This window comes from Notolabrus celidotus, chromosome 22, assembly GCF_009762535.1.
Source record: "Notolabrus celidotus isolate fNotCel1 chromosome 22, fNotCel1.pri, whole genome shotgun sequence".
Classification (NCBI taxonomy): domain Eukaryota; kingdom Metazoa; phylum Chordata; class Actinopteri; order Labriformes; family Labridae; genus Notolabrus; species Notolabrus celidotus.
The window spans coordinates 13,331,536-13,354,655 of record NC_048293.1 but is presented as its reverse complement, the minus strand read 5'-3'; the positions used below and the strand labels follow the sequence as shown (position 1 = coordinate 13,354,655).

Sequence of the window (23,120 nt, the reverse complement as noted above, 5' to 3'; positions counted from 1 at the left end):
CAGCCCCAGTGGTCTCCCTCCAACCGCTTTAATCCAACCCCCGACCTCTGGCACTCAACATCGACCTCAGCCATGACTTTCTCACCACCAATGATGACCTCAAGCTTGGGAACACATCTCCTGGGGAGGCTTTTCTTTGCCACCCCGTCTCATGAATGAAGACATGCAATCTGACTTGCCACAGGAGATGGTGATTTCTGGCTCCTGTATCCATGAGCGAGCCAGGATACGGGCTCATCTCTTCCAGCACTCCGATAACAGGAATGTAGGAAGGATGCACAGTCTCTGATGTCTCTGATGCAAATGTCAACATTAGCAGAGAACAACTCCAACGCTTATGGGGTTTGGGTTAAGATGCAGGAGGGGAATAGATCTCTACTGGTAGGTGCAAAAGAGAGTAAGGAGTTTTTTTGTTTTTCTGCAACAAGCAACTTCAATGCAACTCACCTTTCTTACGAGCCTCTAGGAAGCATTGAGGTAAGAAAAAGGATCATTATTTGGAAAGAATCATCGTTTTTCAATGGACTTCTGCTTTTCATTGCCTTTCTTTGATCTTTTACAATAAATATAAACCCCTTAAGCCACACGTGTACCACTGTTCTTTCTCAAAAGTAAGACTGCTAGCTCAAAATATGGAGACAATATCTAGTTTCTTTCGAACAACAGAGATTTAGTTTAAAAAAATGTAACATTACACCACAAATGCAACCTCTACAGAACATCAATGAGCTGTAGCTGAATTTAAATTGAGATTAGTCCTTTTAATAGTCTGAGACATGCATGACTCATGGTAGTGTTTCGTGAAAACATCCTACCATGCATAGCCTTCTCTTTCGTTCTGTTTCTCTTTTTCCCCCTCCACCCCCCTCCATGTGCTACTGGGACAATTGCCGGCCTGTGATTTGATGCAGTTGTGTCGTGCAGACTGCAGCACTGGCTTCCAGGCCTCTTCTGTGCTCCTGGCTACAGCTATATGCTGGCTGAGGTACTGAGCTTAATGCGGCGAGGCACATCCAGCTGCAATCTCCACAACCGATAAACCCAAGCCTTCCGCTCCCTTCCTTATCCCACTGCTGGGCGGAGAGTTATACGTACAGAGCTGTGGTGCTAAATAATGGCTCACATCAGCAAGAAGAAGAAAATTCTGCATGAAATATACCTTCAAGAAGTGAAACAAGTAAAACTGTATTACCCTCAGCCCATTGAGCTATAAAAAAAACTACTAGATCAAGGTGGTGTAAGAGTACAGGGCTGTTTCTCCTGTCCAGCTGCTGACCACAAGTGTCAGATCAATTCAAATGGCATTTAGCTGGATGCAGCGTCCTGCTGGTTGTGCCCCGCAGCAGATTACATGTCAGTGTGTGTGTGTGTGTGTGTGTGTGTGTGTGTGAGTGAGTGTGTGTGTGTGTGTGTGTGTGTGTGTGTGTGTGTGTGTGTGTGTGTGTGTGTGTGTGTGTGGCCTCAGTGTTGAGGGAAAAAAGGGGTTGAAAAAGCCACAAGATAACACTAAGATTAAAAGGAAGAGGTGGTAGTAATAGCCAAGGACAAGAAAAGAGAGCACGTCGGGCATCATCAGGGCAGCTCTGTTTCTTTGACTGACGCATCTCATTATTTGACCACTGACCCAAAATTCAAACAGGTCAACGGGTGATAAAAAATTCACACAGAGTTATTGCTGGTGGATTCAGCTAAATGTGGATAGCATTTATGCAACCACTAAAGGTGTTGTCCTTTTGTAGCCTTCTTGGTCCCCTCTGTGTCTCAGAGTCTTCCGGCTAAAGCAACCTGCAGTACTGATTTGCTCCAGCCACTGTCTATTGATAAGCCCATCTGTTCAAAGACATATTGATTTCAGAGCTTCAGCCGAGACGAATTCAACCTCCATTTCCCCTTTAATGGCGCTTCCTCCAGTGACATTTCAGCGCAGGCGAGGAATGATGAATAGGTAGACAGTATCGAAAACAGATAAATGTGAGTGGAGAAATACAGTGAAAATGGCCAATCCAAGCCATTTAAAACACTCTGGGGTATTTGTTACAATTGCACATAGTGTTTAATATTAAGGAGGAGATTTTTGAGAGGAGTATTAATTCTTACTGAAATAAAAAAAATCTGCCAATATTCAAGTCCAACGGAAACCAGATTTAATCATCAAGAAAAACTGTCTTTGAGGATCAGAAATGCTTCTCAGATACAGGAGGGCTGGTCTTTGTCTGTGATAGATGGACAGCAGCTTGAAGGCTGAGCTTCATCAGGTAAGTAAAGACAGGACAGAGTAAAGAAACTTTAGCTAACAAGGGTTAACAGCTTGCCATTAGCAGTTTAATTGAAGAGTACTGACCACACAAGCATCTCAAGGGACCACGCAGCTTTAAAGATGAGTTTATGTGCTTATAACGGGGCTACTGTTAACTCCATCTATATTAAAGCTGTGCAAAAATATCAATACGTCAAAGAATTGTGATAGTTATGTTCACAAGGGTATATCAATTTACCTGTAAACTGTGTGTCTGTAGGTGTCAGTGTTTGGCTACCAGGCTACTTTATTGAGCCTAAAGAAGCTGCGAGTGTGAGAGGGACAGAGCTGTGGGGGAAGTGAAGAGAGCTAGCAACACTATTAAAACAAAGCAGTGAAACAAAGAAAAAAGACGCTACTTTCCAAACAATTTTTCACAGCAGTATTACTTTAAATAACTTATAAACATGTCTACAACTTGGAGCTATATTTCATTTGTATGGATTTACTCTTCATACTGCTCAGTGTCTCTGCTCTGCTCTGCTCTGCTCTCTGTCATTATGATACTGTAATTTCTTTTTTTTTTTAGAGTGTTGCAAAAAGATATATTCTACACATTCCAATTTACATACAATTATTCTTTACAATGGGTATATACTGAAATCAAACTTGTATTTTTGTTAAGACATAAGCAGCACTTTTTCACCATGGCCGTGGGAAGTAGGGGTGCTGAGGGTGCTGCAGCACCCACTGTTGGAAAAGGCATCACACAATTTTTTGTGGATGCATAAATAAGTTGAAACAAATACATTAATTAACACAATAAATCAGTTTTTTTCATTGTATTATTTTCTGAAAATGTAATACCTGAGGAAGATTTGAGAAATAATTATAGCAATTTTAAATAATTATTCATTTTAAAATAACCTGATGCATGTGCCCTGTGTGTGTGCCTGCTTAAAAACTAAACGTATTTGGATATGTTCTGTTCAATGTGCTTTACTGCCTTTTGGGTCTGTTTTACCAGGTTTGTCTTGTATGCTCTTTGCTGTACAATGGGGTATGGAAGTTGCAATTTGTGAATTTATAATGAAAAGTTCTCTTGAAAGCTTGTATTCAAACCAGATAAATACAAACAAAATGTATGTGCGCTATAGCCTATCAGTTGCATAAGTAACCTAAATGCAAAAAGAAAAAAAGATTGCACCTCTTACTCTTACTACAGCACCCCCAACTTAAAGCCACTTCCCACGGCTCTGAAGAACACTCCAACATACATTAAATAGTTGTATAGAAAAATAACTTCTTGATAAAACATCTAACAAAGGTGCTATGTAAACATTCTAAAAACTGCAGCTACAAACTTCTGTAGAGTAAACTCTGGTTTGAAATTATCGACATGGCTATTATTTACAGACCAGTGTTGGGAGTAAGGTGTTACAAAAGTAACACAATTACAGTAATGTTTTACTTTTTGCTGTAAGGCAGTAATGTAACGCATTACTAATACAATTTAAGTAATATTATACCCATTACAACACATTTCTGAGGTCGGGGCTGGCACCATCGACAGAAAATGCAATCTTTTATAACAGTTTGTCTAAAATCCTAACCGTAGGTTTCCGGTGGTACTCTCAGTGTGTTTTTGCGACATCCACAGGGTTTTCTATGCCTCTGAGAAGATCAGTGTATTTTCAGAGACTACCTGGATCCTGTCCGTCCAAAACCGAAGGTAAGCCATGATTTATGGATAAATCTGAATGAAATACAATTATGCCTGCAGTTCATGGAGCTGATAGAAGGCTGCCATGTTTGTTTTGGACATTCAACCAATCAATGGCTGTGTCTGTGATCAGATGACTCCTGGGGCTGTCTCAGACAAATTAGAGATATGGGTCTGATGGCTGTAATCACACTGCCTGGTCTTCAGATGGTCATCATATGATTTCTATTATACCCTTTAGTGGTCAGGGAGTCCTTGTTCATTGTTACTTGTTGTATTGCGCCATGAGCCTTAACTGTGCCTATTATATTAAGTTGTTAGTAGCCTTAGGGCCTACACAGTCATCATGCTATACCACATCACCCTTCACTGGATTTATAATCAGCTCAATAAACTATATTTTAGCATTTTAGAATGCTAGTCATACTTCTGCAGTTATTTTGGTGAAAGTAACTCAATAGTAGTGTAACACATTACAATCCAGAGACAGTAATATTGTAAGTAGGGCCACTCGACAAGCCTGGTTTTTTTTGGCTCCTCCTGCACATAACATGTTAGTGGTTAATTTTATTATTGAATTTTATCTGTTATATCTTGGCTTGTGTTATTGAACATGTAATGTTTTGTTTTGTTCTTTTATACAGTATGTGCAATAAATAAATAAATAATGTAGCTAATTACTTTCAAATGACAGTAACTACTAATATATAATGTATTACATTTTAAAAGTAACTTGCCCAACACTGTCCTTAATATATGCTGTTGTTGTTTTTTTTCATGTTTCATCCTGCAAGGTTCCATTTTGTTTTTGACATTCTATATCTAGCTTTATTTATTTTATCAGTTCCCTGGTTACAGTCTAAATGTTTTTCCTGAAGTATTCCCATTTTGACCAGCTTCTATTGAATTTGTCCATCTGTAGATTCAGTGAGTGTGTGATTCTTTCCATTTACATTTATCTACCCATTCTTCTACTGTGAGAGGGTCAGAGTGCAGCCATCGCCTGGTTTTATTTTTCTTTGCTGCTGTTAACATTATTCTGAAAAAATATTCATTTGCATTTCCAATAAAAAAAACAGTTTTTCCCAAGAAAAGGCTTTTAGATTGTTTAGGCATCTTCATTCTAAATATTTTTTCCACTGTTTTGTGGACCTCTGTCCAAAAAAGTGCTATTTTGGTGCATTCCCAGAGTATATGCCGATGCTGTAATTTCTATTCTTATTTCTGAAGATGCTAGCAGTAACAATAGTCGCTTTAACTTCACTTCGACTTGAAGTGCTACGCTGAGGTTTCAAAAAAGGTGCTGATGCATGATGAATAAGGCTGTTAAATACATCTGTTTGAGCTTTAATTTAGCATTCAGTGATGTGAGCACCCCTTTCTCTCTGCTTTTCTGCCCATAATTCCCAGCCAGCTTTTACTCTCCCCACAGTGACAGTGGAACCAATGCTCTTAACTTCCATCCTTCTGCTGCAAAGACAGTCCCACTGTAGCCTCAAAGCTCTAACTCTGAAACATCATCTTATCTCAGGGAGTCAAGTTAGTGAAGATGAGCCTTAAAATCTGAGGATTTATGGAAATTGTCACTATCATTAGCCACATAGCAAAAAAAAAATGGGGAACCGGCCAAAGCTAACTGAGTCCACTGAGAGCCTTATAATCAAATCACTCAAGATTATATTTTGTCCTCTTGTTAAAATCTTGGCCTGCATTGTTTGTAGCACACAGCTGAGGCGGAGTGAGTAAAAAAAGATGCTATGACAAATGAGAGCTTATTCCATGTGGAGGGTTTACATAAAGAAAATGACACTGCAGGAAATACACAACTGAATGCCCCTAGGACTGAGCTAATGTTAATCTGACTGTAAACCAGCATCGGTGACGCTCTAGTTCTCCAGCTGTGGAAAGTGAGTTGTGTGCGAGCTGATGTGTTTGGAGAACAAGAGCCTATACCAAACTTCATTCGTCTCTGTTAGCTCAAACACAATCTTCTCACCCAGTGCGCACAAAAAATCCATACAATGATCAGTTACTGTGTTTCAAACGATGGACTGTGGCGTTACTGTAGAAAACAGTTTCTTATATACAGACAAATGTTGAGAAAACGGTGATATAAAAGACAAAATGTATGAGGGGAACGTAAGAGGGATAAGAGAACAAACTGTGTGTAGTGACTAATCTACTGAATCATGCATTAAGGATGAGAGAGGGAATGCTATGAGTGGTAAACATACCAATCGATCCAGGCCGCGAGTCTATCATGCAGAAGATGAAGATTATACACAGAAAATAGAAGATAAAGGTGGGAGAATTACACATCTGTCGCAACAAGGAGAGAGAGAAGCAAACACACTTGCAAGAAGACAACAGAAACTGTAACAGAAAATGTATCAGCCACGTTGCATATGCAAATTTCCTCCGCAAGACACTTGTTTTTACTTTTTTTATAGTGGATGTTCCTGGGACAAAAAAAGGCAAATATTGTGCTAGCTGCTCTGTGGGCTTGTAGAGTACTTATTATATGAAATAAAATATGTAGCTAAATGATGATATTTTCCTTCAAGGCTTGGTGTTAATCAAATGGGCAAAAGTGCATGCAGCACTTGAGGAAAAGCTGCAGTAATGCTGAGCATCCTCATTGATATTCATGGAGGCCCGGACCTCTCTGCAGTCAGGGTCCCCAGGCCACTGTAATGGGCCTATTTGCCCATTAATCTCTTTATAGTGACTGAACAAGTTAAGAGTATTCAACTGAGCTGACTGCGTTCATTGCAATTAACTGTTTAACAGCCTCGTCTCCTGAACATCTAACAGAAAGAGACAAACAGTACGTGACTCAGGAATGGCTTATGAAGAGTTGAAGTATGGATTGTCAGAGTGTCACAGTGTGTCTGAGAGTCTGTGTGTGTGTGTGTGTGTGTGTGTGTGTGTGTGTTTATATATCACTCACCGCTTCACTGTTCTGACCGCTCTTAGCCAACATCTCCTGCAGGGCCCGCACCGACAGAGACTGCTCCAGCACAAAGGTGCAGATGCACAGGTCTGGGGGAACATACTGAAACAACAGAGAATGAAGTTAAAAATTAGTCTTTTATTGACTTCTCATACTTCAGTTGAATTTGTCCTTCCTCTGTCTCTCTGTTCACAAGTCTCAATGAAATAGTTTCAAGCAGCATGAAACAGATGTTGACAGCCTATAAAAATCCAGCAATCTCTTCAGGTTAAATCAAAAGATGAGCATAGACAAGTCATTCTTGAAGTTGAGTGATTTCAAAAAAACATATACTGTAGAAGTGGTTAGTCTGTTTTTGGACTCAAGTAACTCCTTAAAGTCATATTTGGCTCTTTGTCCATTAAAAGCTCCACCAGGCTTGCTAAGGTAGCTGTTTGCTTTGTTTGTCCTCTGTTTGGAGACAGTGCTGTGACTTTATCAGAGCTGAAACGGCTGCTTGTTTCCTTTAGAAGGAGTGCTTATTAGAGTGTGGGGCCTGACACAAAACAGTACAGGAGCAAGCTAGAAAACCAAAACAACAAGCTTAAGGATGCTAAAATGCATCTTAGGGATGCGGAAACAACAAAACTGGTGATACTTTTCGGAGGGGACGTCACTAGAAAAAGAGACTTTCTGATATCATAGTTTCATACTGTGTCTTATACTTAGACGTGAGTATTCAGTTCGTTCAGCAACTTCTTTTTTTTGTATTGCTTTTATTACTATTGCTGCATATATTGTGTTCTTAACCTTAGGATTGTGGGGTGGGTTTAAGGTTGGGGCTGGGGGTGGGATCTTTTTCTTAATTTATTCTATTTTAGGTTTTTTTATGTAAAGCACTTTGTGTTACAATGAAAAGCACTTAATAAGTAAAGTTTGATTGATTGATTGATTGATTGATTGATTGATTATTAACCAATACGAAATACCTCTTTAACACCAGTGATATTGGAAACAACAAACACCTATTGTTGTAAAACCATAGACGTTTTGCTAGCTTGACTAACATCAGATTGTCTGGTAGCTAAATATGCTCTGATTGTCACTTATTAGGCCAAATTCAGTTTCTGTTTTTTTCAAGGTCCGACCTGCTGATTGTGGTGGGAAATTACTGAGTTTCATGTTTGAGTGATAGAAACTGTTGCACGTGCAGTTTCTCCAAGGTCGCAGACGGGAGGTTTGATGGATACTGGTGCTGGTTCAGAATTCTCTAAGGTCGCAGGCAGGAGGTTTCCTGTACTCCCATCCTAGCTTTCTCACGTAGCTTTCTTACATATCTTGATATGCTCTCATTTGTCCTGTTTCTTACTTGGCCAATTATCTTTGTTAGACCATTGAATTTTCCCTTTTTTGGGAGAGCTTCCTGTCAATGTACCACACCTGTTTTCTTCTCTGATATATGCTGTTTGAGCTCACATTTTGGGGCAGAAGACATCTGACTTCAACTTAGAGAAATTCACTTGTTTTCTCCCTTTTTGCAAAGAGTGTTGATAATAAAACTCAACAAAAGACAATCATTTGTTTCTCCATAAGTTTATTTCATCCATCACCCTATCATAACCTGAACAAGAAATTGCCATTACATGATTCTTATTTAGACAGATTCTGGTGTTTTTGACGGCTAAAAACACACATTTTTATATATTTTCTTTTATTAAAATCTGATTTTATGTCACAATAAAGCACTGATTATTCTACCTTGGAAATTTTTTAGTGTCTAACTCTTTGTTTTGAGTGTCAGACTCTTGTTTGCTGCTCTCTTGATTTTTATAATGCAGTAAAAGTGCCTTTATGTGTCAAGTGAAACAAAAAACTGCATTACATGACCTATTAAAATAATACATGAGATGCAATTGCCTTAACCTGAGAATATTACAGAGATTTTAATTAACTAACATTTTAACGTAGGACCTATGTAGGCATGCTCTCCAAGCCATGGGGAGCAAGCACACACATTGGTAAAACACAGACAGAAAACAACACATATACATTTTATCTAGAAGCTCTTTATAACTCTCTATGTTGTCAGTGAAGTGTAAGAGGCACAGCGCAGTCTGCGGTCTCTGTTCACAGTGGCACACAGAGTGGCAGCTGTCTCATTTGAACAACTCCTGCATAGCTTCAGAGGGATTCCGTAGATCCATGTGCTATATTATCATGACTGTACAAAACTAATGTGCTGGGAAACTGTCTTCTTTGTTTATCCTGCAGTAGGGCTATTATGGGTTTTTTGCTTCTGCTGTTGGCACCTCACATCTACACTGCTGACATGTTTGTGTGTGTGTGTGTGTGTGTGTGTGTGTGTGTGTGTGTGTGTGTGTGTGTGTGTGTGTGTGTGTGTGTGTGTGTGTGTGTTAGTGTGTGTGTGTGTGTGTGTGTGTGTGTGTGCAGATCACTGCAATGCATGTTATAATGGAGTAACAAAACACTTTGAAGCACAGCCTGATGAGTCGCTTGGTAAACACAGTAAGTGAAGCTGTTGCTTTTCTGTTATATCTTCTTTAAGTGTGATGAGATTCAGACCAGGTCTGGTATAAAGTCTTGCTGTACAATAATTACAAGGAAGCTACATGTACAGAACACTGTGCACTGTAAAGCAGGCCTTCATATATACTATTTGGAATTAATCCGACTTTAAGATGAAGCTGAATACCTCTTTTCCCTACATTCATTAATAAAATGATTACCACCGCTTTCTCTCTCGCCTCCCATGAACACTAATTTTGATGAAGAATGAAAAAGACTTTTTTCTACACAAGTAAAACATCCACATATTGCCAGACAATTGAAAACTTCTCCATGAATCTAAAGGGGTATTCTGATAAGATACCCATAAAATCTGCTTACTGCAGCATTTCTGCCTCATTTGAACCAAGTTGGTCTTAATCAAGAGGCTGATATTCATTAAAAGGTACTTAAAAAACAGATTAAGTGTTCTCAGGTCAGCCTGTGCTCAGATAAGCCAGGTCTTGGACAGAGCTCGAGGAAGCAAACGAAGAAGACGCCAAATCGCATCCCAAAACCAGGGCAGTGCTGGATGGGACAGCAGAGGATGGAGGCGATTCACTGACAGAATGAGGGAAGCAGGGAAAGGGATATTGTGGAGTATGACATGATTAATTATACTAGCCTAAACACTCTCCCTGTCCTCCTTACTGAGTATCTAAACTTACAACAAACTGGTTCAGTCACGCAGGTAAATCTAACCTCATTTGCAAACTTCGCATAGCCCAGTTTCAAGGTAAAGTCACAACAAATTCAAGACCAAAAAGACAACTCCTGTGCAGAGCCATGGCAATGTCATCATTAAATCTCTCATCATGTTGAAGCACAGATGCTTCAGGAGGGGGACTGTTGAAAAGTTTCAGTGAAAACAAACAGAGATGATTTGATTTAAAGCGGCACATGCCAGTGTGAGGGAATCTGAAGGCACACTAAAGGCACACTCCACCACGGTGGAGCCATTAAGAAAATCATCCTGAATGACTTCTTTTATTTGTAGGGATGGTGTTTTTTATTTTCATCATAAATGTGTCAATAATTTCTGGGCAACATAAAACATTTAACGCTCCCATAAATGCATTTAAGGGATCAGTTTGACAGTTTGGTAAATACCTGTTTGCAGTCTTGCCAACGATTTAACTCTCAAAGCTGTCTGTTAAAGTGACTCTATCAATACTCTTATATCACCGTCATATGACTAAGTGTGATAAAGTCGAAGAGATTTTTTCCTGACCCTGCCTTTTCTCTAAGCTTAATAGAGCTTTACTGCAATTTGCCAGGCTTCAAAAACTGCAAATGTTAATGCTGAAGTTTAGCCACACAGCTCTGATGCAATGAGATTTAATACAAACAAAAATAACTTAAAAACCTGTATTGTACCAGAACAATGGACGGACACATTTTTTCCCCTTATGAGATATCAGAATCCAAAAATGGAGACTGTAGTCATGTTGCTAGCTAACACCTAAATCCAGTGATAGATCCAGAGATTAGAAACTGTGCAATCTAACTTTGCTAAATGTAAGCTACTTTTTCTTAGTTCATGCTAGTTGTCTTAAAGGGGTTAACCTGTGTATTAGGCTTATTTTCACAGACATAATAAGATTAGAAAAAAGAGAAAACACAGGTATATATTGTTTATGTTATAACTATAACTAGGAAGCAGTTCACTTAGCTTTACATAAAGACTAGAAGCAGGGGAACCTGCTGACTGGTCTTAATCCAAATGTCAACCTAACCTTTAATTGAAAGCTAACAGTCGGTGTCTTTTTTCTTTTTCTATATCTGTTTTTTAAGTTATGGCTTTTATTGAGTTTGATGTCACTTTACTGACATTTTGAACACATTGTTTGGTTAATGGGTTAACAGTAACAACAAAAAAAGATATGGTTTCAGTTTTATTTGACATTGTCACCCAGCAGAAACAAGGAAAACAGCTCAAAATATTTCAATTCAAAGAATCACCAAAAAGTTTGTTCAGAACTGATGAAGCTTCAGAGGAGGGGTGAAATGTCCTCAAGACCCTCCACCAAGTCCAGTTGCCTTACAGATTAACTTTGAATTATCATGACTTCGAAGACATATTTTATGTTTGCAAATGTATTTATTTTTTCAAAGAGCAGTTTATGTAGAGAAGAGGACAGGTTTGTCCCTTCCCCAACATATGAATGTAGAGTCACTTGAATCAAGCTATAGGTTGTAGTAGGCAGTTAGTTCTGCCCCCTTTAGCATAACCGGCTTCCCCATTCAATGTCTGAGAGCTTAACTTGTTTGATAACAACAGACTGCTGTGGCGTGGGAACCCCCCCTCCCTCTCGCAAAAATGTGCGTCTTGGGCACTCGTGTGCACGCGATTTTGACGCCACTTAGAGCGAGTAAACACGAAACGTTTCGTTTGTATTCACACGACTAGCGATTGCGCGCCTGGTGTGAACGCGACATAAGACTTGTTACATGCGACGGCCACAGCCTACAGTCCTGACTAACTGCCAAATTCCACCAGATCCTTGCCCGGTTCGTCTAGGATCCGTCACGGCACCGGAGTTAATAGGTTCCTATTCTAGTCAATGTGTTAACTTCCACTGGATCCGCTTCAATGTGTCCCGGCTGCTTCTCTGATCCGGCACGCCAGAGCCCTCCAGATCAGATACACAAGACTTCTACTTTTGCTGGTTGCCAGAGCATGGCGCATCAATCTTAACAGAGCAGATCGAGCAGGACAAGAAGTCAGGCACCAAAACAAAAGTAAAACATCTGGTTAATTTTCAGAATAACACAATTTGTTATCCCCAGATCGTATTTCACTTAACTACAACAACAAGCTGTCATAATGAGCGGAGCCTGAAGTCAACAGGTCAGAGATTCTCAGAAGCCTATAAAGACAACATGGAGGAGGAGAGGAGTGGAATAATCATTGATATAGTAATTACCGCAGGAAAACTTCAGTCTCATGACTCCAGCTGTCCTGCAGTCCTGGCTCTGTGGCAGGTTCTGAAAACACAGCCGGTGGATGTTGTCGGACGAGAGAGCACAGAGACTGCAGGAGACGGATCTGTGCAGATCAGCTGGGCTTGGTGCTTTGAGGGCACAAAAGCCTACCTCTGTGTTGCTCTCTCTCTCTCTCTCTCTCTCTCTCTCTCTCTCTCTCTCTCTCTCTCTCTCTCTCACTCTCTCTCTCTCTCTCTCTCTCTCTAAAACACTCCAAATTTGCAGTTACTTCTTCAGTTGTTATTTTCTGTGAAATAAATAATGACAGTTTGCGGTCAACTTTAGTGTCCTTATTGTATCTGTCATGACCCTTGAGCCAGGTTATGACACACATTAAAAAAAGTCATAACTCTGCATCATGATCGCTTAAGCTATATATTTTACACATTTTGGGTCAGAGATGCCTCTGCAGTCATAATCCTTCACTTTGGGAGTGGAGAAATCATAGTAAAGTGCTCTGGTGGGAGACAATTCAGCCCCACCCTCGTCTCTCTGGGTGACTAACAGCTGACCTTTGCTCCCTCTCCTAGCGTCAGGCCGTAACAGTTAGTGGGAAGTCGACTTCCATGACAGTGCAAGGCAAATAAAGGTCTCGAAGATCCTGAGGGGATGATGAGTTTTCAGCCCTGCCAGGATGTCCTCTCAGAAGGCGGATCATGAAGACATCTTTACAGTGGCCTGGCATTGCCCTGACGTTTGCTTTATGACCAATAGGGTAATGGGAAGAGCGTTGCTAGATGATGGACGAGTGTAGATATTCTGCCTCGTTTTTGTTTCTGTCTCCAGGGACGGGGTCAAAAAGGGTTAAAGCTGATTTCCCTCAGGAGGTTACCTCTTATTTCGCCGTTTATTTCCAGCTTAATTGGAGGAGCTGCTCAAAGTGTTAATTGAAGGGTATACAAGAGGAACTGAAATCAACACTTCTGCATTGATCAGCGGATCACGGCTCGTGTTTCTATTATCATACAAACATCATTTCATACCCTCAGGTGGTCTTCATACCAAAACGCTGACTCGCAAAAGCTGCCGGTTGTATATCACAATCAACCAGCTTCTCATTGGCTGATTGATGCCGCCATTTAAACTGTGCTCCCTTTAAATCAACTTCAACATGTCGTCTTGAGTTTGTACCCCATCACTAAGCTAGTCCACGGAGGAAAGGAGGCGTCCAGACCCAGTTCCAAGTTGACATCATAGGTTTTCTCACCTCTCTGTCATTGATCCCAAAGGTGGGGTGTTGCCTTTTTTATAAAAAAAACGTCAGGCAATTAGGACAAAGTGCCAGATAGGGAGAACATCCATCACACCTGTCAGCTGTAATTACCATCCAATATGGGGTGAAAGCTTCACCTCGCTCTGCGTACAATAGCGCCGTACACACTCTGCCTTTGTGGGGCAGGAGAGGTTCAAGAGGAGAGAAGATACCACATTCCAAGATGGATGTTTCATTCAGTCTCTCTCTTGTTTCCATCTTGTATTGTCCCTCTTTCTCTGAAATTCACTCGTGCGTCTCTCATGGCTTTGCACTGCAAATTCCTGGTGTCCCAGCTTGTGAGAAATCTATCTCAGACAATACAAATGGATTATGATTAAAAGACAATCAATGCGGAAAAAGCCCATTAGGCCTTTTGTCAACAGGCTTTCCGTGAAGGAAAACACTAATACAAGATAAGTAGCAGAGCAACGAGAGCTGGTAAAAGGTGAGAGAATCTCAGGTTTGCAACAATTCTCTCTGGCAGCCAATCATCACACAGATATAACAAACCTCATAGCTTGACTGCTTGTTGAGCAACATGTTTAAGAAAAAGCCTGAGGATGTGCTTCGGAATTTGCATAATGTGTTACACAAAAACTTAATAAGGTGGCAGCCTGCTGATTACAAAGGCAAACAATTGAATATAACTCAACGCTCGTAATTAAAACTTTGCACTTAGTTGCACAAACCAGCAAATGCGTCAGCAAGTACAACAGTGATGCTGAGCTGCAATAAAGCTGTAGGCAATTAAAGCCAACGACGGCGCAGTTTATGAAACAATCCATCAAACAGTCCAGGGGCGTAATTTCAGGGAATCATCATCTGACGACACGGCCCACAGAGATGCAGAGTCGTCCCCTGAGCTCTTGGAGGAAAAGCTCATCAAGGAGAGTGCGTGGATGTGAGATGATGTTCCTGCTTTGATGGCATGCGGAGCTACATTTCTTTGCATCCCTTCTTCACTACATCTGTTGGACCTAAACAAGGATTTACTACAGGGGTGTCTGGTTTCCATGGAGCTCTTACTCCAGAGAATACATTCTTTTTATCTAGTTCACTCTTCTGCATTACTTCTTGAGACATTTGTTCATTATGTTTAAGTGTGTGTTTGTGTGTATGTGACCAAAACTCATTCTATAACTGCATAAAAAACAAACTCCATCAAATGCACTACATCCAGCACAAATAGTCTGGATCCCTGTGTTGCACTAAAGGTTTTTCAGAGCAGAAAGAATCAAAACACACAAAAGGGGAGTCACTGCTCCTACCTTCGCCTCAGACGTTGGCTCCAGGTAACACAGTCGATTGCCGAGCCCCTCGGCAGCCAGGCAGAACTTGCGATTCTCCTTCTGGATGCAGGCCACGCACTGGAGCACCACTTCATCATCCTGTCAAGACAAAGCAGACTTTAGATCGTGGGTCTGTGCATGCGAATGCAGGCCCTGTAAGTGCACGGGTCATGTCCTGAGAGAGCACCAATTCATGCGTACACATGCCCACCATAGTCCACGGAGCGGCGGGGACTTTCTTGTGCCACTAATGGTCATTTTCCCAACCACAGTGATGGGCGAGCAGGACGTGAACAAAAGAGCTTCAAGATTGATGAACTACACCCTTACTAGAGCCCGTGTTTATCTTACAGCAGTATCACTAGTGGAGTGTTTTTAATGGGCTGATTTCAAAATAAGACACAGAAACTGCATGACTACAAGCAAAGACATGTATAATTAGCTGCCAAATAGTAGCCTGACATTGAGATTTTTTTTTAATTGCCTTTGAGCAAGACATGGTGGAGCTCATGAAATTTTAATGAGAATCAAAAACCTGTCAAATGTAATATTCACGTTTCTCGAGGTACCTTTTTTTACATAAATAATAAATAGGTACCACAAGTGAGTAAGCAAAGTATGTCATAAACGTCTCAAATGTCCCTTCTTCATAAGTAATAACTTGTTCTCTATCTCTTTGCAGCTAATTGGGAGGTTTTCCCTCCGAACGTGATGATCAAACAGAGATCTTCCACGGCTAACATCTTTGAATCAAACCAATCTCCTCTGGGCTGTTTACTCAGCACAAATGAGGCAATTGATTAGAGCGTTACACGTTTAAAAAAGAAATTAATGCATTTATGTATGTGTGGAGAAAAAGGCACAGCATGGCTTTGATGCTGCATTAGCAATTATGTAAGACATTAAGTGTGCTTATATTTGAGCATACATGCCTATAATTGTCAGATTTATGGATTAATCTATTAAGTAAATGTTTTTTCTGACTCAGTGCACTTAGATTTACGTCTTTGACAAGTCCAAAATTAGAGCAGTGTCACAGTAATGTAAATAAAGCCCTTGAAGGGTAAAAATCCATATTCTCTATTAATCTACTCGTGTTGGCTCAAATTCATTACAGACTTACAGTAATCCATAGATTTTGATGTTTGTGTAAACAAAAGCATAAATAGAAGCATAAATAAATAAACAATTTGAATCTTTAATGCAGATGAGTCATGCAGGTATTAGACCTGCTTTGTCTTTTGCACTTTTGCACAGTTGTAGCCGTCGTGTACATCAGCAAAGGAAGGTGTGACAAAGCGCAATCCCCCCAATAAACGTTCTTCTGGGAGCAAGCCAGCTGAAAATAAACATCTGATGTTCTGGATGTGTATAAATGGGATGATTGTGTTTATAGTGTTGGCTCTGTAAACGCTGAATTGGACATAGTTACTCTTTGCGATAGCAGAGCGAGTGGAATTCTGCTGATATGAGCTGCAAAGGGACGCGGGAAATGGGGGGTGGGTGCGCTCCTGCACAATGGCCAGCTGCATTATTTAATGTACAGGGGGAATGTGCTGAGAGCAGAGTGCAGCAGTAGTAGTAGTAGTAACAGTTGAGCACTCCATTACAGTGCAGCATGATGCACAAGATAGAGACAGAAAGAGAAACAGAGGAATTAAGATGTGTAGCATCTGTGTGCCTCTAAGTGCGTAATACTGTACGTAGAGAGCTTTTAGTTAACATTTGTGTGTTTAGATGCACTGCATAAAAATCAATTTGACGTGCCTCAGGGCCCCAAAATGCCAGCATGACACATTTTCATTTTCCGGTTGATGATCACGTGTGCTTCGGATGTGGCTCATTCTAACTCTAATGTCGACCTCATTGTGGGTGTCTGTGTGTTATGAAACAGAAATGTGTCAGGGAATATTATGCCATAGTTATTTGTCAAGTGATAGAAAGGTTGTAGTTTGATAATAATTTCTAGTGTTATGCAATGTGCCAACCAACTATAAGTGCAACATGCAGAGAGGGCTTTTTAACATCTTCTCTCCCTCATTACGTCATAACCATGCTCTGAGAGAAAACAGTGGTATACTGTCAAGTAAATAAACTTTGTGGAGTGTTGATTAAAAGATTCCTTAGTCTAAGACAACATGGGACCAGTGGAACAGGGGTAGGGGTTCGTCCCTGGCAATGAGTCCAACTGTTCCTTAGTAGGCTGGGATCAACTACCATGTAGAGTTTAACTATTTTATTACTTACCTTTTACTGTAATATCGATTTAAATGCTGCTTTATTATTTTCGTAATTTTAACTGTTATTTTATTCTATTTTTATTTATCTATTCATTCATTTATTCATTTATCTACTCAGTTTTTATTTATATTTTTAGCCTTAGTTTTATTTTCAAGTCTTATCCTCACCCTTTGAAAAAATATTTTAACTATTGTATTCTTAATTTTGATGCTTTAACTTATTTTAATAACACATATTTTATTGTTGGTGTGCATTAGTCTCTATTTTAGTCTATTTCTATTTTTATTTTTATTAGTACTATTTTTATTATTATCATTATTAGTATTTTCCCCTAATATGTCTTGCCATTGTTTTACTTCTGCTTCTTTCTTGTTTTTCAATCGCTGTAAAGCACTTTGGGTTGCATTTGATTTGTATGAAATGTGCTATATAAATAAAGCTTGATTGATTGATTGATTGATTGATTGATTGATTGATTGATTAATATCATGCAGGTAGTTTGCAAGATGGCAAAAACAGATGCTTCAAGACACAGCTACACTGCCGCACAGATACTGCAGGGTTGCTGAACGTAATGGAAGTCACTTGTGAAGCTAATGCTAAATGATGTAAAAAGAAAGAAAGAAAGAAAGAAAGAAAGAAAGAAAAGTTTTGTTTATTTAAAGGGTGGGTTACAGTTTTCAGGCACTGTTTCTTCTAAATCAGATAAAAATATACATCCTTAAACTACATGCACACAATGAAACTCCTACTTTTGAGCATAGCTGGCTTAACCTTAAAAACAGCATGGCTGAATATTAGTATATCCAGCTAACATGATACCGCTATAATACAACTCAAATTAAAGTGAATATATCTCAAATGAAGAAGTTGACATGAAATGTATTACTGCAGAAACCTTTTTTTTGAGTGAAAAAATACTAATTGTTAGCATTCCTGTCTTATTCTGAGACACTAAGCTTTAAAATACTGGTAAAATATTGCTTAAATTAAGTTTTCCCTGCTAATTTTAAGATCACAGTTTTTTAAAAATTACGTCTTATTTTAAGAAATCTTACCAGGCAAATTTTCACTTGTTCCATTGGCAGATTTTTTGGGCTTATTTCAAGGTAAAAGTACCTTAAAATATGTTTTTTCCAGTGTATGAATTTAATACTCCAGCTAACCCAGGCTAGCTAGGACTAGCTAAAACCTGCTGCTTTATTAAGCTACAAGCTAGTTAGCTTGTTGTTGTGTAGACTTCTGCCTTTGGTCTCAGTGTCTCCTTCTCTGCCTATCTATGTGTTTTCATGTTCCATTAAATTAATGCATGTTACTAACTTTGTATCTTCATCAGAAGTAGTGTGCCACGACCCTCGCATGTTCCTGTGGATCATCATTATGGACCACCTGCTGCTGTGGACCTGATTGACTCCAGCTGCTACAATTATTATCAGTCTTATACAATCATCATTATTGTCGTTAGTGCTAAAAGTAGAACTGTTTCAATTCAGCTGCTTAAATCAAACGGATCAAACACACTAGTATTGTTGATATTACAACTTTTCGTTGCTGATGTTTCTCATTCTTATTACTTTATCACCACTTTAGCCTTAAGTCTGTGCTATCTGATTTTGTTGTTGCTGTATTTGTTTTTTGTCTCTGTCTCTCTTTTGACATGATTTGGCGCTACATCTCTTCTTACATGTGCAATACTTTTTTTCTACTCATCTTCTCAGTTCTGTTCTGTACATTGTTTTTAACCTGTTACTAGTCTGTGCACATTTTTCACCGTGTCACTGGTTTTGTAAATATTTGTAAATTTACTTATTTAGTTGTGTATATACGTCGTAAGCTTATTTTTACTTCTTCAATTTTAATTGCTAATAACTTTTAAATAATTGCTTCATATGCTCTTGTTTACTTTATACTGTTTTGCACTGTTTACTTTATTGCTGTAACACGTTAAATGTCCCCGTTGTGGGTCGAATAAAGGAATATCTTATCGCATCATTTGATCACAGTTCAAGGCTCTATTTCATTTTAATAACATTATTTGTATATATCTACTTGCAAATTGCAAAAGCTAGCGTATCAAAATAGGGTTTTCATTAAGTTATTTTTTTTGTAAATTCACACTGATAAATATAGTGTGTCATCAGAGCGACATGTGTATCATTCTCACAGAAAGAAGTTTAATTGAGATAACACTGACAGCTGGAATTGATCGTGCCATTCATTGGACTGTTAAGGGAGAGACTTTGGCTAATGCTAACCGTCTTGGATCAATATGAAAAGGTTATTCAACTCAGATGCAGATTGAAATGAATAGCTCTCTATGGTAAATCAACACTTGGCTGAGCTGGAACATGGAATCAGTCTACGTGATGAGAGAGAGGGCACACAGCTGAACCGGGCCATATAAGGACATCATCGATCCACACCCCATTCATGCCTGTCTGAGTGCCAAGATTCTCACACACACACACACACAGGTGGGTAGCACACACACACACACTAAAGTGTCACTTTAATCAAAGAGGCTAACTCACATGTGTCTGCCTCTGTCTAGCTCACGACTGGACCTTTTACCTTGTCTTGCCCCCGTGCTGAGGTAAGAATGTGACGTGGTCTCTTGTTCTACGTCTGTTCCTCCCTCCATCCCCAGCCTCCCTCTCTGACTCGTCCCCTTTTGCATCTGACTGCTCCAGAGGAGGAGGAGGCACTCACTGCTATCAATCATTCATAAAGCAAAGCACTAAGTGATGTCAGCCAGACTGCAGGGAAAGAGGACGCTCTCCTCGATTTAGGAGGAGGTGCAGTTTACAAAATCTGAAGAAAACATCAGTCTTCAGGGAATTCTGTGACTTCTGGCTGACTCTTTGCAAAGATGCCTGTGGCAACATTTAGAGAGGTCAAGAAACATCAAGGTCCTTTGTGAAAAACTTTTTGTTACTATGATAAAAGATTTCAGAGATTACATGAGAAGAACAATAATGAATCATTTATACCAAAAAAAACTAAATTAGCAGCCGTACAAATAAGTCACCTTTTCAAGAGGAAAGAAGGCAGAGCCACACTTGCAGCTCTGTGAGGTTATGTAGGTAAAGCTGTGCTTCAGTGTTAGCATGCTAACATGCTTTACATATGATTAAACAATGCTAACTAGGCCTGTATGTTATGAGAAAAATACGTCATGTGACTTCCCATTGTTAAATATTGCAATAACATGAAGTGTGACATAAATAAATGTTAGCTTTAACTTGTAGTTTTTTATGTCCGCTGTTCTTCATGTTTTACACAATGCTTGTGTTTGAAATGTGTCCTTCATGAATCCAAAATAAACCCATAAAGTATTTTTTACCAATAAATTGGCACTCTGGAGGGTAGCTAAGAGCTAGCTTATGCTTCATTTGACTGCATCAGAATTTGAGATCATGCTCATTTTTTCCTCTTCACCCACCAGTCAAAATAAACACAAAGCATTGCTTTTTCACATTGAAGCTCCTGTGATGAGTTTTTAGCTGGTTATGCAACAGACTTAAAGGAAAATGATGCTTTATGTTGACCTAGAAAAATAAAGAACATGATCAGCAACAGAATTACAATTTGTATGCTATCATTTTATTGCCTGTAAGCATTGCAAGGTGACAGACGGACAGGACACTGAAGACACTTGTGACTTGGTTTGCAAAAGTTACTACCAAGATTCATAAAGAGGAGCAACAAATCATGACTTTTAACTTTAAAGATTTTCCAGAAATTGTAAGCATGAGCAGTTCAACATGTTTGATTTGTTAAATACCCATTCAGGGAGAGACAAGGACAAGCTAGAACTTCAACAGAAATCTGTCCAGGATGCACCCAGAACAGTAAATGAGATTTATAAAGTTAGCCTACTTGGACTGTTCATTATGCTACTGTTAGCAAGCTAACGTTAACGTTAATGTTAAAGCTAAAGTGACTTGACCACCGGGTCCAAGTTGTTTCACTAGTTTAAATTCTGGGTAACAGTGAGTGGACTGTAGTGGGATCACTGCAGGTGTACAGTATTTGAGTTTATTAGACACCTGCAGTGATCCCATCACAGCAGCAGTGCACATTTAGGCATGATACATAGTGCACACAGGAGCCAACAGGATCAGTCTAAATCTAATGGTAATAAACTAAACAAGTTTTCTACACATCCAAAAGGTCCCACACAGTTAGCTGAAGTTCATGCACTAGTTTTGGTTGAAATAGCTGTCCCCCTTATAATAGATTCTACATATATTCACAATGAGGACTTGGCCAGACTTGGACTAAGGTAGCGATGGCTCGGAAACTCAGACTCGACTCAGACTTGAACACTGAGGACTTAAGACTCAATTTCGGCTTGAGGTTTGGTGACTCTTCTACTGCACTGGTTCAAAGAAAGCAGGATGAGTGTTTTTTGACGAAATACACTACTTAGACACGTACATTGGCAAGGTCGGCAAAGAGATAAAAGGTACTACTTTGTCCAAAGGGGGCACATAAATCAACACAGACAGGAAGTACCTAACAGGAGGATTGATGTAAATGTGCATACTACAATAATGACAATTAATATGCTACTTGCTAATTAGTATCAAACATACATTACTGATGATTCTACTTGGAATGTTATAAGTTTGAAAGGTACTTGTTTCTTATCCAAAGTGAATAATGTAGTTGAGGTTTTGTTTTTTTCATCTGTTGGTTGATTTGAATGAAAATTCAGGGGTAACCACAATAAAAAGAATTCCTTCTATGAACATCCAGCTTCAGAAATAATAATTTATTCAACCATGACATCATCACCTCAGCTCTGTATAGATTAAAAGAAAACCAGAACTCATTGAACTGCTCTTAAGCATTGTGGGAACTGAGCTGAGTCTCCAAGGGCACCTTGGGATTGAATTCCCCTTCATCATAATACGCCCCCTCTCACACTCCCTCACTGCTTTGTACTCTGTAAATCCAAGCATTTGTCATCTCCACTGTGTAAATATATATATATACACATATATATATATATATATATATATATATATATATATATATATATATATATATATATATATGTGTGTGTGTGTGTATGTGCTTGTGTCTGCACAACAGTAGAATGAAACTCCTGTGAGACTTGTGCGAGTAACACTGAAGCATATCAACAAGCCGGCAATGGTGACATCACAGCTTATTTTCTTGGTTTCAGCCAATCACTGACTCCAAGGGACAGGGGAACAACGACATTGGTGGGATTTTTTTGCATAGTGACAAGTAGGCGTACCAAAGGTCTCCTCAACGAGGCTGCAGAGAGCCAATCGCTGCTCTGAGCTGCATATGGCTCATATGAATGACATGTTTTAGCACCAGAGACCTGCTGGTGCTGCCCTTGAGGTTTAACCTTGTAGTATCTTTGGCATGGGCTGCACTTAGTCTCAGAAAACACTGGTTGTAACAAATTATAATCACTGATGATAGCAAAGAGAGGTTGCTGGGTCTTGAGGCGAGTAAGTAATAGGTTGTTATTGTGCATAAACAAATTATGCTTGAATTATATCTCTTGTAAGTGTGCATTTAGTTAACAAGCATCTATTTCTCTCCTTTTTTCTCCTTCATCTTTTTAATGTTCCCTTCTGCATATAGAGTTTCGACTCCAGCCTTCCAGACAACAAAGAGGAGAAGTCCTGAGTTTGAGGAGTCTAACCTCGTGTTTTTCTGCTTCAGGCTTACAAAGTACCGGAATAAAGTAGAAGAGACTTGATCCAACATGCTTTCAGGAGTCTGAAGTATCTAAGCCTGAATTTGAACAGATGTTTACAGCATTTTCAGCAGGTAGTGCAGTGCAGTGGGTGCCATCCCCTCGTGGAAAGAAACTCCTGCCACCTTATCGTGCACTTTGCAGAGCTGCA

At 39.5% G+C, this 23,120-nt stretch overlaps 1 protein-coding gene across 1 annotated transcript in view; it reads right to left on the bottom strand.

Annotated features, from left to right (window-relative positions):
- LOC117805906 (ryanodine receptor 3-like) overlaps positions 1-23,120 on the bottom strand; it is a 137,643-nt gene that overhangs the window by 92,955 nt on the left and 21,568 nt on the right. The window contains exons 2-4 of the mRNA XM_034674508.1: positions 14,965-15,084; positions 6,910-7,014; positions 6,194-6,214 (exon numbers count right to left, since the gene is read on the bottom strand). Of these exons, the coding sequence (XP_034530399.1) occupies positions 6,194-6,214; positions 6,910-7,014; positions 14,965-15,084 (246 nt within the window). The remainder of the gene's footprint in view (positions 1-6,193; positions 6,215-6,909; positions 7,015-14,964; positions 15,085-23,120) is intronic.